Source organism: Cucurbita moschata, unplaced genomic scaffold (assembly GCF_002738365.1).
Source record: "Cucurbita moschata cultivar Rifu unplaced genomic scaffold, Cmos_1.0 Cmo_Scf00002, whole genome shotgun sequence".
Lineage (NCBI taxonomy): Eukaryota > Viridiplantae > Streptophyta > Magnoliopsida > Cucurbitales > Cucurbitaceae > Cucurbita > Cucurbita moschata.
This window is the reverse complement of record NW_019268518.1, coordinates 2,122,382-2,140,047: the sequence shown is the minus strand read 5'-3', so window position 1 is coordinate 2,140,047 and position 17,666 is coordinate 2,122,382. Positions and strand designations below refer to the sequence as shown.

The 17,666-nt window shown below is 38.2% G+C and overlaps 1 protein-coding gene across 1 annotated transcript; it reads left to right on the top strand.

Annotated features, from left to right (window-relative positions):
- The first annotated feature begins 13,658 nt into the window (after positions 1-13,658).
- LOC111456271 (heavy metal-associated isoprenylated plant protein 37) lies at positions 13,659-15,470 on the top strand. Its single transcript, XM_023098096.1, has 3 exons — positions 13,659-13,866; positions 14,057-14,132; positions 14,339-15,470. Exons 1-3 carry the CDS (start codon positions 13,828-13,830, stop codon positions 15,253-15,255), a joined length of 1,032 nt encoding a protein of 343 aa, XP_022953864.1. The 5' UTR covers positions 13,659-13,827; the 3' UTR covers positions 15,256-15,470.
- The last annotated feature ends 2,196 nt before the right edge of the window (positions 15,471-17,666 follow it).

Genomic DNA, 17,666 nt, shown 5'->3' with positions numbered 1-17,666 from the left:
CTATTATCGCCCAAATCCATATACATTCAAACCAATAACTTAACATGTGAGCATAAGTTCAAACCACCTCTTAAGAGCATAAATTCAAAGCATAAAAGCGTGGAAGGGATAAAAAACAATAAATCAATGCATTAAATCAATTAAATCATAGTGTCTAATTAAATCAATTAAATCATAGTGTCTAATAGGGATTGTTGGAGTCCTATGTTGGTTGACTAAGGGAAAGATTACGAGTATATAAATAAGAGATACTATCACAATGTTTAGATGTTATACACACGAAACTATATTAGAAACATGGCTTGATTTCTATCTTCCATTACAAATCTTCGTAACATTTGTATAGAAAGTATTTAAGATGTTTCTTGATCCAGAGGGACATAATCTCAGTTGACTTTTACAAATCTTGTTTTTGAGTGATTTCTTTTTTCAATCAGTGGTATTGTCTACTTGTGAGACAATATTCATATGTGATGTTCTAAATAATTATGTGTTGTCTATTTTACTATTTTAAGGAAACTCTATATGTTCCTTATAGATAATTATGATGTAATCTAGAGTTCCAAAAAAGCAGAAGCTTCTAGTGTCTTTCTATTTCTCATTCTCTTCTTTAACTTTCTAATTTATTGAATTGATTTGTGTAGAAACTAGATGAGTTTTATCAACAAGCTGGATCATATATTGAACATATAGATTGAAGGGCGCTTAGGACATCTAAGCACGTTGAATCAAAAGGGCACTTATGTAAGACCCGAGCTTAGGAGGTAATCGACCCTTGTTTTCCTTTCTATGATTCAAAATACATGCATAAAATAAGATCATGAGATTTTATTGCCGGTCGAGGAGACTGAGACTCAAATCAATGAAAAAGGAAATTAGGCTCTACAGAGTTGTAGAGGGTCTCAACCCAAAAAAAAAAAAAAAAAAAAGGGAAAAGAGAGAAGAGGGAAGAGGTTAGATCTTTGGGAGGAAGAAGGGAGAAGTAAACTTGCCCCAAATCTGCCATTGGAGATCGATCCAAGGCAAGGATCTCCGAGTCGACACTCCTCTTGGTGCTAGAAGAGAGTCTTGGGTGTGAATATGCTCTTTACGTCAAGAAAACCTGAGAACACATCAAGGTATGATTTTGGTCTTTTCGTTTCGATTTTACTTAGATTCGAGGAGTTTCTAGAGTTTTGGGTGTGGATATGCTCTTTACGTCAAGAAAACCCGAGAACACATCAAGGTATGATTTTGGCCTTTTCGTTTCGATTTTACTTAGATTCGAGGAGTTTCTTGAGTGATAGGTCTAAAATTTTTGAAGTGATTAACTAAAAGAGGATTCACACATATTTCTTGAAGAAAAGTTGGACGAAAATAAGAGTCCAAATCAGAGAACGGCAAACCGATCAAGCATAGGAAAATGTGAGTTTTTCTGCGTCCTTAAACGTCCTTATTACACTCTATGTTCGAGTAAAAAATTTAAGAAAAATACGTCAACATAGGTGGACAGAAACTCTATGATGTTGGTAAAGAACCAAGTCGATTTGAGTTGTGTGCTTTAAGTTGCAAAAATTCGAAGAAAATGAATTAAAACGTGAAAAATGCTTACATTCTGGAAATTTGAAAATCGTAGGAGAGACCCAACGTATGGAGGAGCGCGGAAGAGCCGGCAAGCGACATGTGGCAATTTTCCACTAGAGAAATGTGTTTTGCCCGCCAGAAGCACGTGTCAGGTGCGCGGATCTTGGTCGGCCCGTATCCAAACCAGTGACCCACACGTGAACTGAACCCACGCGATCCGAACTGCAACCGACCGCTCGTATCCGACCGGGTGCCGCGACCAACGACTGCTCAAAATCTTGCATGTAGCTTCCCCTTGAGCACATGGATAGCGCGTGGAGCGCACATGAGTAGCCCCTTTTTCCTTCATTCGGCCTCTGTTGGCTAGTTTTTCGCTTCGAATTCAATACTCATTTTATTCTTATGTGAATTAAGACCCACCCAGAAAATTTTAGAATTTTTGGAACCCTCTCTTATAAGAAATTTGATAAATTTGATCTTGGGAAGGCACAGATTAACCATATAAGTAGCCATTTGGATTCCCATGACTAATATGTAGTAACCGTTTGGAATAAGCATGCCTGTCAAATGGATAATCCTAACAAATTAGTATATAAGCCATGGAAAAAGAATTAAATAAGAAAATTAATGGTACTTAGAATCGGTTGACTATGAAATTACTTTGGGTTGAGATTGTGATATTGTTTGCATGTGAAAGGAGCAATGAAAACTTGTGAAATCTGCGCTCCGAATGAAGATGGATGTTATCTTCCTGTCGAGCATGCTTGTTAATTTTGTATGAACTGCTACATGTTAATCAAGTGCGTGATTGCTTGTGTTGTCTTTCTTGTTGAGAATATGAAGAAACAACGAGCCTAGAGTAGGGCGCTTGTGACTAAGTAGGTTAGACAAGACTTAGAACATGGTACCTCTAAGAGACCGTGCATTCAAGGTCACGAAAGGATAACCAGCGAAGCCAAACTCCAGTATTCCAAACCATGACAGGTTTGAGAGACTTTGCGCGAGAATCCTAGAGATGAGTGAATCCAAGTCCAAGTCACCACGATCTGCCCTAGAAAGATCTAGTAGGACATCATGATAACTGTAGACAACCGAGGTAGCTCGCCGAACTTGAGTAGTGTGAATAGTGTCACTACAACCTCCATTTCCCTCTCAGCTCCAATACCTACGATCGAGACTGTACTCTGATATCGAGATCGTTGAGCTAGGCTGAGCCGGATATGGTAGTGTGATTCGTACCCCGACTTAGTGGTGATAGCTAAGGAGTATCCTGAATAGGACCTCTGAGCCGTAGAAGCTCGTCCCTAAGAGTAGGGGAGCGTGGGACCACGTAGGATGACCTAGTAGTTAACCCCCTCCCGATTTTAGTGGTAGTATGGTCCCATGGGAGGGTTTTTAGCTAACCTCCACGAATAATGCTCAGAGAGCGATACTGTCCCCTCAAGTTTACTCATGAGATTGTTGGGTTTTATGTCCTAAAACTCATAGTTTGTAAACAAAGATATATTCTATTTTCAATAAAGTTATTATTGATGTTTATTAAGTAAAAATTGTTATCGAATAAAGTGAACTTTACGATCATTAATCTAAATCCAATAAACTAAGAACACTTTGGCTATAGTATGATTACTTGAACTATATGTAGAGACATAAGAGTGGATCAAGTTCAAGTATATAGTCAAAATGATCTATAGTATAAGGATAAGGCTGAGTACCTTATTCTGGGGACACTATGGATGCGGCCCATTTTGTATATGATATAAACAATGTGATCACTAAATTGTGCATGTGGAAACATGTGAGTGGGGGCGTCCTATGCAATGAGTATTGCATAAGATTGGACCATGAAGAAAACCACTCTCACTTTATAAAGTCGTTTACTGTTGAGACTGATTTTCTTTTCATTCGATAACCTAGGTAACTCGGTTTTAATCCTGAGCTAACCATGAACTCCTGTTTATTCGGAATTATCTTTAGATTTGCATGGGTGAGAGTGGCTCTAGTTCGCCGACTCAACAGGCCTCCCATTTCATGGGTAAGACTGGGTGAATGGCTAGGGACGTGGGGTGCAAGACGGAATTCACTCCTACCCACTTTTAGGGATAGAAGAAAGGTAGTTCCCTTAAGCACTGACTCCAGGTCTTGAACAAGGGGCCCCACCCTCTCATTGGCCTGAGAGGGATTCGGTTTACTGGTTGGACCACAAACCAATTGTTCATTAGAGGATCAGTGAGACATAAGGAACATGAAGTAACTTCAGGGGTAAAACGGTAAATTGACCCAGCTCTAGTTACGAACAACCTGTGAAGGATCGACTTACTAATCATGGTTATATCAGATGGACAGAAATTTATCTATAGTGAGGGGAGTGCAACTACTAGGCTATAGTGGAGTGTCCTGGTAGTTAACGAATGTTGGTTAACCAGGTTAATGAGTTTAATCGGTTAATCTTGGATCGTTGGAGCCCATGATCTATAGGTCCATTAGGTCCCTCTGCTAGCTCATATCGGACTAAACCATAGAACAATGTGACGAGTGAGTTCGAAGTGTTCGAATTCAAATTAGGGAATATGCGTTACATATATACGATATATTTAACCGCAATTTTGTTTTATTTACGAATTAAACGAAAAGAGAGAATCTGAGATATTTAAATAAGATTTAAATATCTTAATCAATTATGTGTCGGAATTGATTGGGATTGGCATTTGAATTAATATTAAATATTAATTAAATAGTTTAATTAATCATTTAATGTTACTTTAATTTGAAATTCATTATTCAAATTAATTGTTGAATTAAAATGAAGAAAGTCAAAATGTTGACTTTCATCTAATGGAAAAATCCATGTTAGTGGAATTTTGAGTGTCAAAATTTGGTTTAACCAAACTTACATGTTTGCCAAATAAACCCCACAAGTTTGAGTGGAATTTTGAGTGTCAAAATTTGGTTAACTCAAACATGCATGCTTGCCACATAATCCGAAACATTTGAGTGGAATTTTAAGTGTCAAAATTTAGTGATCTCAAGTTTGCATGAACATGCAAACTTGACTCTTTAAATAGAGTGATCATGATACTTGGAGGGGATTCTTCATCTTGATGAAAAACCTTGAGAAAAACTTCTCACAAACACTCTCTTTCACATATACAAAATCCCTCTCAAGTTTAGTCACTCACCGGATTCCACAATCCCGTTCTAAGGCCGGAGGATAGTGGAGAAGACACTAGTGGTGGTTTGAAACCGGTTCGTGAGGCAAAAGGAGTTTGAACTACAAAAGGTTAGTATTTAAACTCATTAAGTTTTAATACTTATGAACATGTTAGTAATTTACAATAATTGATATTCTAAAAGTGCCTAAGATCCAAATTGCTTCCGCATGTGTTATATTAACACCAACAGAGATCGCGTCTCATCCAAGGACACTAACCATTCACTGCATGAGATGGACAAGCCACCTAAGTTGTAGAAAAGAGAATTGGAGCTTAGTACGCACTCCCTAAAACCTCGAGACAAGGCCGTGGATACCTACTAAGATAAGAATGTGAAAAGAGCCTACAAATAGGTTGTTTACTAAGTATTCTTATACTCATCCCTTTCTACTCTTCTTTTTCAAGTGAGTGATGCCACAAATCGAGGCAGGAGCGCATTCGAGAGTCCTAAAGTCATAGAGGAGTATCTCAGAGCGTCTAGAAGTCTATACATGTCATGCATAGTTCCATCATACCATTTTGTACCCCCACAAACTTTTTTTATGAAATTCATACCCAACTTCAACAATTGTTTTTTATTGAAATTCTTTTTCTTAATTGCTAAAATTTTTCCATAGTTTCTTCTTACTTGTCTCTTTTTACATGTTTTGATTGGATAGTTTGTTAGTCCCACTATGGATTTCAAGTCACAAATTTTGGACGGTGACAACTTAAGCATCTTTAGTTGAACATGAAGGGCACTTAGACATCTTTAATATAGTTAACGTAACTTCAAGGGAGTGAGATGAATACATTATGTTCGCTTAGAAACGTCCTCATTTTGGCTTTCATAAGACAATTAGCACTTTTTAGCCCATCTTACTACTTTGTGGGTCATTTGAAGCCAATTTTCAATCTCAAAGGTCACCTAGACAAGTTTGAGACTGTTTTGTGAGTGGGCTAATTTAGTCATGTTATTAATGCAAATATCTTCCTAAAATATTGAACCTATCAAATATCCAAATATTTAAATGTATTAAATGATGTTGAATTATTTCTCTACAAGTAAGATAGGCAATAATAAATAGGTTAGGAAAAGACAAAAGCAAAAAATAGAAGAAATTGTACGAGTTAGGTTCATTCATAAATACATTTGCATTCAATTTTCTATGGTACACCGACACAGAATGCTCCCACACTCCCTCTAGAATTAGGTCATAAGATCCTTTACAACTTGATTCTCAACCGATTGCTCAATATCAAACTTATGCACTATAATGGTTAAGAGTTGTCCTGAAATGAGGGGCTTCCTATGGGATTTTTTTTGGTGTCACAAGATAGTGGACGCATTAAATGCACATCACAAATGTTTCAATTTAATGCGGTGTGATTTCAAATATGTCTTTATGTACTTTATTTAGGTTTTTATAACTTCGATTTTCACTTCAACGTTCTTTTTACTGGAAGATTGTATAATTTTAATATTTAGCCACTAACGGTAGAGTTCTGTAATTGAGTCACCAAAAAAAAGAATATACACCCTGAGAGAGGGAGGGAGGAAGTAATGATGTCCCTAAAAACTAAGGTTTTAGGTGTGTGGGAAGGAAATGAGTGTTATTTTGCAGTGAGGAGAAGAGGAGGAGTTGGGTTTTACTCTTTTCTCAGTCTGGGCGCTGCCCTCTTGTCTCTTTCTCTCTCAGTCTGTACCTAATTCAGACACAGACCCACCACATTTAACACCCACACACACCCCAAAACAAACCTCAAAATTCACCCATGCCCATGCCCTCTACTACTTCCTAGCAAACTCCGGTTCGGTTTTTTATTCAAACTTTAAGTTATCGTGCCGAACAAAAAAAATTATTGTAACAACTTGGGTCCTTTATATATTATCGTCAGTTTTATGGTATTAAAATGTATCTTTTAAAAGAAAAAGTTTCATACTCTTAAGTAAGGTTTTATTTCTCTCTTCAACTGATATGAGATTTCACAATTTATCATCTTAGACACCGAGCGTCCAAGCTAGCCTCCTGATTTTAAAACAAGTATGCTAAAGAGAGATTTTCACACCTTATGAGGTTATGTCCAACTGATACGGGATTTCATAATTCACTCCCTTCGAGTCCAACATCCTTTTTGATACACCGCCTGATGTTTGTCTTTGATATAATTTATAACAACTCAAGCCCACAACTAAAAGACATTCTCTATTTTGACTTGTTACATATCGCCGTTTACTTCAAGATTTTAAAATGCATTTGATTGAGAGAGACTTCATCTCTTATCACAAATGTTTTGTTCTCCTGTTCAACCAAATTAAAATCTCTTATTAGGAATGACTTGAGATTCATTCTAACGTACTAAAATAAAAATTAAAAAATAAAAAATCAAGCTTTTTTGTCACTCTCCCCCATATTTAGGGTTTTGGTTGGGTTGGTTGTAGTAATAGGTGACCTAGGTCTATTGTGTTTCCTTTACCGTCTGACTTCGGGGTCCTTTTTCACCTCTGTTTTGCCTCTTAAAAGTTGGCCAACACTCAACACACAACTCTTACCATTTTCTTAAATTTTTTAAAAATAATTTATAAAAATTATTTTTACACGTGAGTAACAAAAATGGACAATAATAAGAGCGATTTCAAAAATAGAATGACTGGAAAAAAAAATTAATTAAAAATTATAAAATACATTTTTATTTTCCGTGACTCAATTATATAAACTTCAAAATTAAGTGTGTTTTTAATTGGAATTAGAACAATTATATGCTGAGTAACCTCCCAAGAATTTTATTAAAAATCATGTATGTAAGTGAGAACAATACATTTTGAAGTGACTCACGTTAATTTGTGGGAGACGATCTTTCACTTTTTGAAACGAAAAATAATTAATATGACATGTTGGTAGAGAAATGATGAGATTATAGTCGAGATTTATTAAAATTAAATGGAGTGAGTTTTAATATTTAATATTTAAAAGTAGTAAAAATGAAATAAAGTAAAACAACAAAATTCAAAACTCTAGTTAGGTTTATAGATTAAAATAGTTTATGAATTTTTCTAAAGTTAAATTGGATTGAAGTGGAAACGAAATGGGTAGAGTGTATAAAAAAAATAATAATAAAAATAAAAAAAAAAAAAAAACATTGTCCTCGTAACTGAAACCGAATTTGTGTGTTGGTCCCACCACTCACGGGGAGATGTGAAACCAGCCTTCAACTGCTCTGTCATTGTGTGTTTTTTTCCCTTTCTTTGTTCGATAAAACAAAATCAATAATTATATCTGAATAATTATTCTGCACATATCCATACAACATCATTTGACTTCTAATGTTTGCTTCCAGGATAATTCCATTCTTTTTTGTTTTTTTTGTTTTTTTTTAAAGTTATTAAAAAAAATTGAGGCCTAGGGTTGCCCTCATTATAGCATACCGTTATTCAAATTATTGATAAACATCGGCTTGTGAAAGACCAATTTTAACTTTTGAGGTTAAATTGTCGCACTCACAGCTCTACGGATGAAAATTAATTATTTACTAAGGTGAAAACGAAAAACTTTTAAGAAAATATATTATCGTATTCAAAATATAAATGCATTTAATTATAATGGTGCAATGTAAGTAATTAAAAGAAATAATTGTTTGCAGTCACTCAAAAAACGCGAGATTTTCGGCGAGGGATGTAATCAAGCATTCATATTTAGGGAGAACGTCAACTAAGGGCAACCAAGTAAGTGGTCTTACTGTTGGCTCGGTTAAAAGACTTGTCTTATGTATGACGACACGTACCCAGTGGCCCTTGCACGTGTTCTTTATGCTTTATGTTATACGATGATGTGATTATGTTATATGATGATGTGATGATGTTTATGATGATGTGATGATGTTTATGATGATGTGATGACGTTATATGATAATGTGATAATGTTATATGACGATGTGATGATGTTATATAATAATGTGATGATGTACATGTTATGATGACATGATGGTGATGATGCATGATTAAATCGTGATGTAAGATGCATAATGACGAGATGAGTTAATATGATGATATTCCATATTAAGATGATGTGCATGTATTAAATGTCATGACACGTTATGATGACAAGTTTCCTAAGACACATCCCTAATTAATGTTAATGATGATGAACATATGAAGGTCAATTCTGTTAGGATCGATACCAGTTGTTAGGATCGCACAACAACGCACACCCTCGATCTAGATGAACACAAAGAGAAGGATAGAGAGAAGTTACAAGGAGAACTCTGGCTAAAAGGATTTTTTGTATTGATGACTTCACGTACGTACAGAGAGAATTACAGAGAAAAGTACATTTTCAAAGCTCTACCGGACCAGATATATATATGGTATAGTTTACTATATATAGCTTTACCAGATTTAGCCATCTACTATATATAACTATTTACCATATATAGCTTTACCGGATATAGCTTTACCATATATAGCTTTACTATATATAGCTTACCAAATATAGCTTTACCGGATATAACCGTTGACCAAGCTATAAATAAGTATCAGGCTCCATAGCCTAACAATTCTCCCACTTGGAGACTGATCTAGTCAACCAAGAATTTCACTCTCAGACGACCATGAGCATCTTCACTGCACCATACCAATTGAGGTTTCGCACAACCTCAATATTCCAACATCAACACATTTTGTCAACATGTTTGCTGGATTCTTTGCACCCTCTATCTTCTCAAAACACATCACCATCTTCAACCAACCTCCGAGTGAAATGGTATCGCCTTCTGTATTTTAAATGATAGACTGGGTTCCTCACCAACAGCATGAGTCTCAGGAGTTTCTTGAGTATCTGCTACATCACTATGTGAATCTTTTAGCAACTTAACCTCAACTCCCACTTGCTTCACCTCTGGTGTTTCAGCAAGGGTCTCAGGAGTTTCATGAGTATCCGCTACAACATCACTCTGTGAATCTTTGAGCAACTCAACCTCAACTCCCACTTGCTCCACCTCTGGTTTCTCAGCAAGAGTCTCAGGAGTTTCATGAGTATCCGCTACAACATCACTCTGTGAATCTTTGAGCAACTCAACCTCAACTCCCACTTGCTCCACCTCTGGTTTCTCAGCAAGAGTCTCAGGAGTTTCATGAGTATCCGCTACAACATCACTCTGTGAATCTTTGAGCAACTCAACCTCAACTCCCACTTGCTCCACCTCTGGTTTCTCAGCAAGAGTCTTCCGGCCCATGCAACCTCCTCTAGAGTTTCAGCGACGCTTCCAGCCGACGCAACCCCTCTGGAGCTTTAGCGACGCTTCCGACCGACGCAACCCCCTCTGGAGCTTCAGCGACGCAACCCCCTCTGGAGCTTCAGCGACACAACCCCCTCTGGAGCTTCAGCGACGCTTTCGGACGACGCATCCCCCTCTGGAGCTTCAGCGACGCAACCCCCTCTAGAGCTTCAGCGACGCAACCCCCCTGGAGTTTCAGCGATGCTTCCGGACGACGCATCCCCCTCTGGAGCTTCAGCGACGCTTCCGGACGACGCAACTCCCTCTGGAGCTTCAGCGACGCTTCCGGACGACGCAACTCCCTCTGGAGCTTCAGCGACGCTTCCGACCGACGCAACCCCCTCTGGAGCTTCAGCGACGCAACCCCCTCTGGAGCTTCAGCGACGCTTCCGGACAATGCAACTCCCTCTGGAGCTTCAGCAACGCTTCCGGACGACGCAACTCCCTCTGGAGCTTCAGCGACGCTTCCGGACGACGCAACTCCCTCTGGAGCTTCAGCGACGCTTCCGGACGACGCAACTCCCTCTGGAGCTTCAGCGACGCTTCCGGACGACGCAACTCCCTCTGGAGCTTCAGCGACGCTTCTTCCGGCCAACGCAGCCCCCTCCGGGGTTTCAGCGATGCTCTCGACCGACGCAGCCCCCTTCGGGGTTTCAGCGATGCTCTCGACCGACGCAGCCCCCTCCGGGGTTTCAGCGATGCTCACGATCGAGGCAGCCCCCTCCGGGGTTTCAGCGATGCTCACGATCGAGGGAGCTCCCTCCGATACTTTCTTGAATTCTCTAACAGTCTTTGTGAAGCTAACTCGTTTATGTTTGCTCATAACGCAGTTCTCACAAGGACTTATAACAATCTCCGCATCAAAATACACCTTGTTCATAGCCAACGGTTTTTCGTACATATTCGACAGCGTCTTCAACAGACCTGACGTTGTCTTCTCCTTGATAATGTTGAACGCCACGTTTCTGGATAGCGTCAACCGGATCAGCCCCAACGCTTGTCGATCCTTGAGCTTCCACTTTTCCGTGGTCATGGTATCCGGCTTCACCCCCAACAGAGGTTCGTGAAGATCTTTCTGGTACAGATAATCTTCAATCTGCATCTTCCAGAAACCGAAATCGGATCCATCGAACTTCTCAATTCCAATCTTTGAACTTTCCATCTTCACAGATCGTGGTGAATTTCGCCTCGCTCTGATACCAGTTGTTAGGATCGATACCAGTTGTTAGGATCGCACAACAACGCACACCCTCGATCTAGATGAACACAAAGAGAAGGATAGAGAGAAGTTACAAGGAGAACTCTGGCTAAAAGGATTTTTTGTATTGATGACTTCACGTACGTACAGAGAGAATTACAGAGAAAAGTACATTTTCAAAGCTCTACCGGACCAGATATATATATGGTATAGTTTACTATATATAGCTTTACCAGATTTAGCCATCTACTATATATAACTATTTACCATATATAGCTTTACCGGATATAGCTTTACCATATATAGCTTTACTATATATAGCTTACCAATATAACCGTTGACCAAGCTATAAATAAGTATCAGGCTCCATAGCCTAACAAATTCATGCGTGTTACAATTCATGCGTGTTACCTAAGGTAATGTGTGAATGATGTATAGAGTTATGTCATAAGATGAAAACTATATGAACCTCATGCATATTGTATGTTCATATACGTCGGGTTACTTTTTCATTTATGATGATGAGTATGGACGCATACACTATGATGATCATCATCATCATCGTGCCTTGCATAATACTCGGGGATTTGCTGACCTTCAAACATCCGACTACATACAACTAGCCCGACTATGATGGGTCCAGAGAGTGCGAACTGTCTGGGGACTCACGCTTGCACGTGTGAGTCGTGTGTAGGGAAGTACTACACATCCAATTTTGTTTGGACTGGATGCCACCTCTATGATGGTTTTAACGATAGGTCCATAATCATGAGTTGTATGTGTTTGCATTCCTTGACCCCAATACTGGTGTTACTTATCAAGTATTTCTTAAAATTCTCTAGTCTTGTGCTACTTCTATTTCAGATAAAGACAAAACACCCCTATACGACTAACGACGATGTCACAAGTAAAGATCATGACACACATAGGGTAACTGTATTTTAATTCTTAGACTTTAGGATAATATATGATGTTTTTACTTTTAATCTTTATTGGTTTTATTTAGTATTTCGTTGTGTTGTTTTAAAGATGTTTTCAAACATGTAAGTCAATGACAGTGTTTTATGATGAAGTTTTAAATGTTTATTTATGCATAAGAGAGTATGTTATAATAACGAAATTTTAGGTGAGTAGAAATCTAGAGTCATTATAAAAGGATTGTCTACTAACCTCTAAATCACAAGTTGTAACCCATTTGAATTCTCTTTTATCTTACCTAAAAACATGGTTTGGAAAAGGTTGTATATTTATAAAATTCATTAGGTGACCCTATTGTTGGGATTGAGAAATGCAAATACATATAACATGACTATGACTATTATGATTGGAGGGACGTAAAACTTGATTCTCCTCGGGCTCCACTTTTTTTTATGTCTAATTAGGCTGCATTACTCTTTTACACACAACTCAGGCATACGCACATAGACTCATTGGGTGATCATCACTTACATACTCTCCCTAGACTTGAATATGGGCATGTGTATGCTCGTGTTGGTGAAACCAGGAAAAAAAAAAGAATGGGAAATGTAAATCATGAATTTACACATACAAATAAATCATAACTGGAGAAACAATTCACGACTAGAATAATCACACAAACATGCATGAGATCCCTCAACATTTTTTTTTCTTTGTGCTTTAGATCATTGTTGGATGTTACCTCCTATTGAGCTTGCATGTCTGTTTTTTGAGAATACATTATGTTCTTCGCGCCATAATGAACATCATCTCCTTGTTGAACTTGTATATATACTAAGAGTGATTTCATTGTGCTAGGTGATTGATAATATCATCTCCTTAATTAAAGCATGAATGAATGTACCAAATTAAGAGTAGAGCACTAGAATGAGAATGACTAGGTAAAGACACTTTCAATAGATTAAATAACTCAAGATCGTGATATGAGATTAGAGAATTTGAAACTTTAAGCACTCTAATAAATATGTAAACAAAAAGTGAATCTACTTAATATGAACCATTATTATGATGATACATAACTTAATACATGTATCTAACTTTCGTAACTCCTCAAATACTAATCAAGTACATAGGTCTCTGGTTGTACATGTATCCCGTGTATCTTGCATAAAAAATAGTTAAAAAGACAACCAACAATGTTTGTCCCTTATTTAAAAAAAGGTACTTGAGTTAGACCAAAAAAATTGGGGCATTCATCCAAAAACAAACCAAGTCTGTGAAGTAGAGAGAGAGAGAGAGAGAAACAGATAACCATAGAGACAGAGAGATTGACTAAATGGAAGGTTGTAAGCAGCCAAAATATGGTAACTGAGCGATAGACAGAGAGAAAGAAGTGGGGCTGTCAAGTCGCTGTTGTTTTATTTGTTTCCTCAGTGTTTAACGTTAAATCACATCATCTCACAATTTCAAAACCCCCCTTTTCTCTATCTCTCTCTCTTCCCACTTTTTCAAAATCAAAATCTCTCCTTTTCTTTTCCCCCTTCTCTCCCATGTGCCCCCTTTCCTTTCCTTTGTTTGCTTTTGAGGTAACTCTCTCAGTCCTCTGAATAAATTAACCCCCCTCCTCCCATGCCTGCCCATTAACCCCCCTTTCTCTCTACACTAACCCCATCCCCCCAAGAAATGACCAAAGAGGATGATTTTAAGCTACTAAAGTTTCAGGTTTTCCCCCTTTCTCTACAACCCACTTTCCACAATTCTTTGTTTTTCTTAAAAAAGTTGCCTTTTTTTCTCTTTACTTCCTGCTCCTACTACGTTCGCTAAAGGAACATTTTGTTGTGTGTGTTTGTGTTTGTGTGTGTGTGTGTGACTCTGTAAATCTCTGTTTTGAGTATTTGTTTTCCTTTTATAGACTTGTGATCTCAGAGTCAACATTTACTGTGATGGGTGTAAGCAGAAAGTGAAGAAACTTCTTCACAGGATAGAAGGTTTGTTCTTCTTTTTTCTATGTTCTTTGTAATGTAAAACAATGTTTTAAGTAGACTGCTGTTTAGTTGGATCTAGCTTGTTTGGTTACTGGGAAAGTGAGAGAAAATAAGAAACATTTCTGTTTGGTTTTGAAATTTTGTGATGAATCTTGTTTAAAACAGAGGAATTTAAGGAATCTTTTGATGAATGTATGTTGTATGAACAGGGGTTTTTCAGGTTGCTATAGGAGCAGAGGATCAGAAGGTTACAGTTTTAGGAAGTGTAGATTCTGCCACTTTGATCAATAAGCTGGTCCGAGCTGGAAAACATGCTGAGCTTTGGTGGCAGAAATCCGACACCAGCTCGAAACCAAAGAGCAACGACCATAAATCTTCTAACAAGGGACCCAAACTGACTCCACTTTACTGCCGCGATGATGACATTGATGGTTGTTTTGGTGGTGAGGAAGGAGCGTTTCAGTTCAGGGCAGCTAATCTTGATCTTCACAGGCAGCGAGCGACTCCCAGGAAGCCAATAGGCCCAGGTCAGGCAGTTGCCAGAAAGAACATCCCCTCTAGGATGGACCAGAAAACCTTGGAACCTCTGAACATGAACATTCCTCAACCGTTTGGCATGGGCAGAGGAAGTATCAATCCTGGGGAGCCGAGAAGAGCGAACAACAATGACCTGAATTCAATGATGAACATGGCGGGATTCAACGGCGGCAACCATTTAAATTTTGCCACATCTTCTTCAATTGGTGTCAATTCAACAAACACCTCTCAAGGAGGATACTTCAGCTACCAGCCATCTTCAACCTCTGGATTCCCCATGGCAACTGGTCAGTACCATCATCATCATCAGCAGCAGCAGCAGCAGCAGCCATTAATGGACATGAACATGAACATGGACACGAACAACATGGTAAACAGGCAGGCAATGAACCAGCAGCCTCAAATGATGTACAATAGAGCTCAATTGGTTCCACCAAATACAGGGTATTACTACAATTACAATTGTAGCCCTGTTTATCCAAGTTATCCTTGTGCAGAGGATGGTCATTACTACCATGGACAAAGTAGTAACTCTGCAGCTGACATGTTCTGTGATGAGAACACACGCAGCAGTTGCTCAATCATGTAAGAAAGAAAGGGACAAAGATGATTGTGATGTTAAGGTTATTGGGGTGTTGTTTTTTCTTTGTATGTTTTAGGTGGGGGTTGTTTTTTTGTGTTGAAGGGCTGTTTTCTTTGTTTTTTGTCTTTTGGCAGTGGCAGTGGCGTTGTATTTTGTGGATTGTTCTTCAAAGATTATGTTTTGTGAAATTTGAAGCTGTCTCGTCGTTAGTTTTGTTGTTCCCTTTCCTTTGTTTCATATTAAAACTGACTCTGGTGTCTGGTTATGAGGGGACCTGTGGAGGACCATAAAAAGGAAAAAAAAAATGTTTTTTTTTGTTTTTTGAGGTTTAGGGAGTCGTTGGGTTTTGAACAGATTTGATTCTTTGATGAAAAAGAACAGGGTTTGTTGACTGACTAGTGAAATGGTACCGTCTTATGATGTGTTTTGTTTTTGAGTGATAGATTGAGTTCTTCACTAACTTTATGACATTTAGTCTTGTCTCGACACTCATTTGATGGGTTGGGCACCACTTCTGTGTCACAGCCTTATTTGTCTACGTGTGGGGTTCCTAACCTATTATTTTTATAGTACGGTTGTGACATACTCTCTTAAGCACAATATTTCCTCATCTTGACCATGTGACACATATTTCTTATCGAAGCTTTTAACGTAGGCCTTTCACTTGTTGGCAATGGTTGCACTGATGCTCCTCCTGATTTTGCTGCAACTTCATTTTTCTATGTCTTTGACATCCAACTTTGTGCATTTTTTCAAGCAAATACTTGTCTTGACATTTATTGTGAAATCACCCTGTCTAGACATGGGATGATGACTCAAGGAATACACGTGTTCACTTCTAGGAGCACTTATGTGGCCTTGGTTGCCTCTCTCGTGCTCACTCTACTTGTAGTACTTCTACATGCATTGCTTACCTCTTATTTGCTCACTCCTCTCTTAGAACTTCCATCTTCTTGCTTCATTGATGGATAAGACTCCTCCACTCATGGAGTTTGGCTTCAACCTCCCAAATTTATTTCTTTGATTGTTTTGTCTGATAGTTTTTTTTTTTTTTTTTTTTTTTTTTTTTTACATATTTAACAATGCATTCAACAAATTTTATTTTCTCTTTTAACATGTTGAATGTCACGCGTCTAGACAATGTCAACTAGATCAATACTATATAACTTATCGATCTTTGAGCTTCCACTACGTTTTTGGACAGTGTCAACTGGATCAACCGTAGAGCCAAACCATCATTGAGTTTCTACTATGTTTCTAGACAATGTCAACTCGATCAACCATGGTGCCTATTGAACCTTCAGCTTCCACTATATGTCTGGTCAACATCAACTAGATCAACCTTCAAGTCGATCAATCCTTGAGTTTCCACAGCGTTTTTAGACAGTGTCAACTAGATCAACCCTACAGCTTACCGATCCTTGAGCTTCTACAGCATTTTTGGACAGCATCAATTGGATCAACCCTGGAGCCCATCAATTCCTGAGCTTCCACTGTGCGTGACAACTGTATGAATCCTAGAGCCTACTGATACTTGAGCTTCAACTATGTTTCTAAACATCGTCAACTAGGTTAACTTAGCCTACCGATATTTGAGCTTCTACTACATTGTGAACTAGACCAACCTAAAATATAAAGCAACAATAAAATCTTGGCCTTGAGATTATTGTGATTGGTTTTGCAGGAGAAAGAGAATCCTCCCAACCTATGTGGTAATGAGCAAGGTGATCGTTGGCGAACTTCTTGATCTTGTAAGTGATTTTGTTCTGATGTCAGGCAGATCCATAACTGCCTCCGGAAACGTCATGAAAAAGGATTGCACCGATCTCATTCGTTGGATTGCGCTTCTGATTCATCTGATTTTGAAAGAGCATTCCAGAAAAGACTTTTCCAAGAAACAATCATTGGATATTGAAAATCCTGCAGGAGCTCTATCGAATTTATGTATCTACAAAGGGAACGAAGGCAGGGCTTTCAGGGCTGGGATTCTCAAACCGTCCTTCAATATTATTCCTTTGTCAACTTCATCAACACCATTTACGTGTAATCAACGTCAAATATATGTTGATTAACGCGAAGAAGACAAGTTGATGCAACTACACATGGGACTCAATGAGTCTTATAAAACGGTGAGATCTAACATATTGATGATGACTCCATTACCTAATGTTAGGCAAGCCTATTCATTACTTGTACAAGAAGAGATGCAGCGTCAGGTAACTTCTGAACTACTCAGAATTTCTAGATTACATCAGCAGTGCAGAAGAAAACAACATTCAAAATTCGCCAAGGATAAATCATGTGAACACTGAAATAAAAGTGGTCATACAATTGATGAGTGCCGAATCCTTAAGTTTCACGGTAAATTTTGTGATATAAGGGACATACAAAAGACCGATGTCAACATAAAAATAATT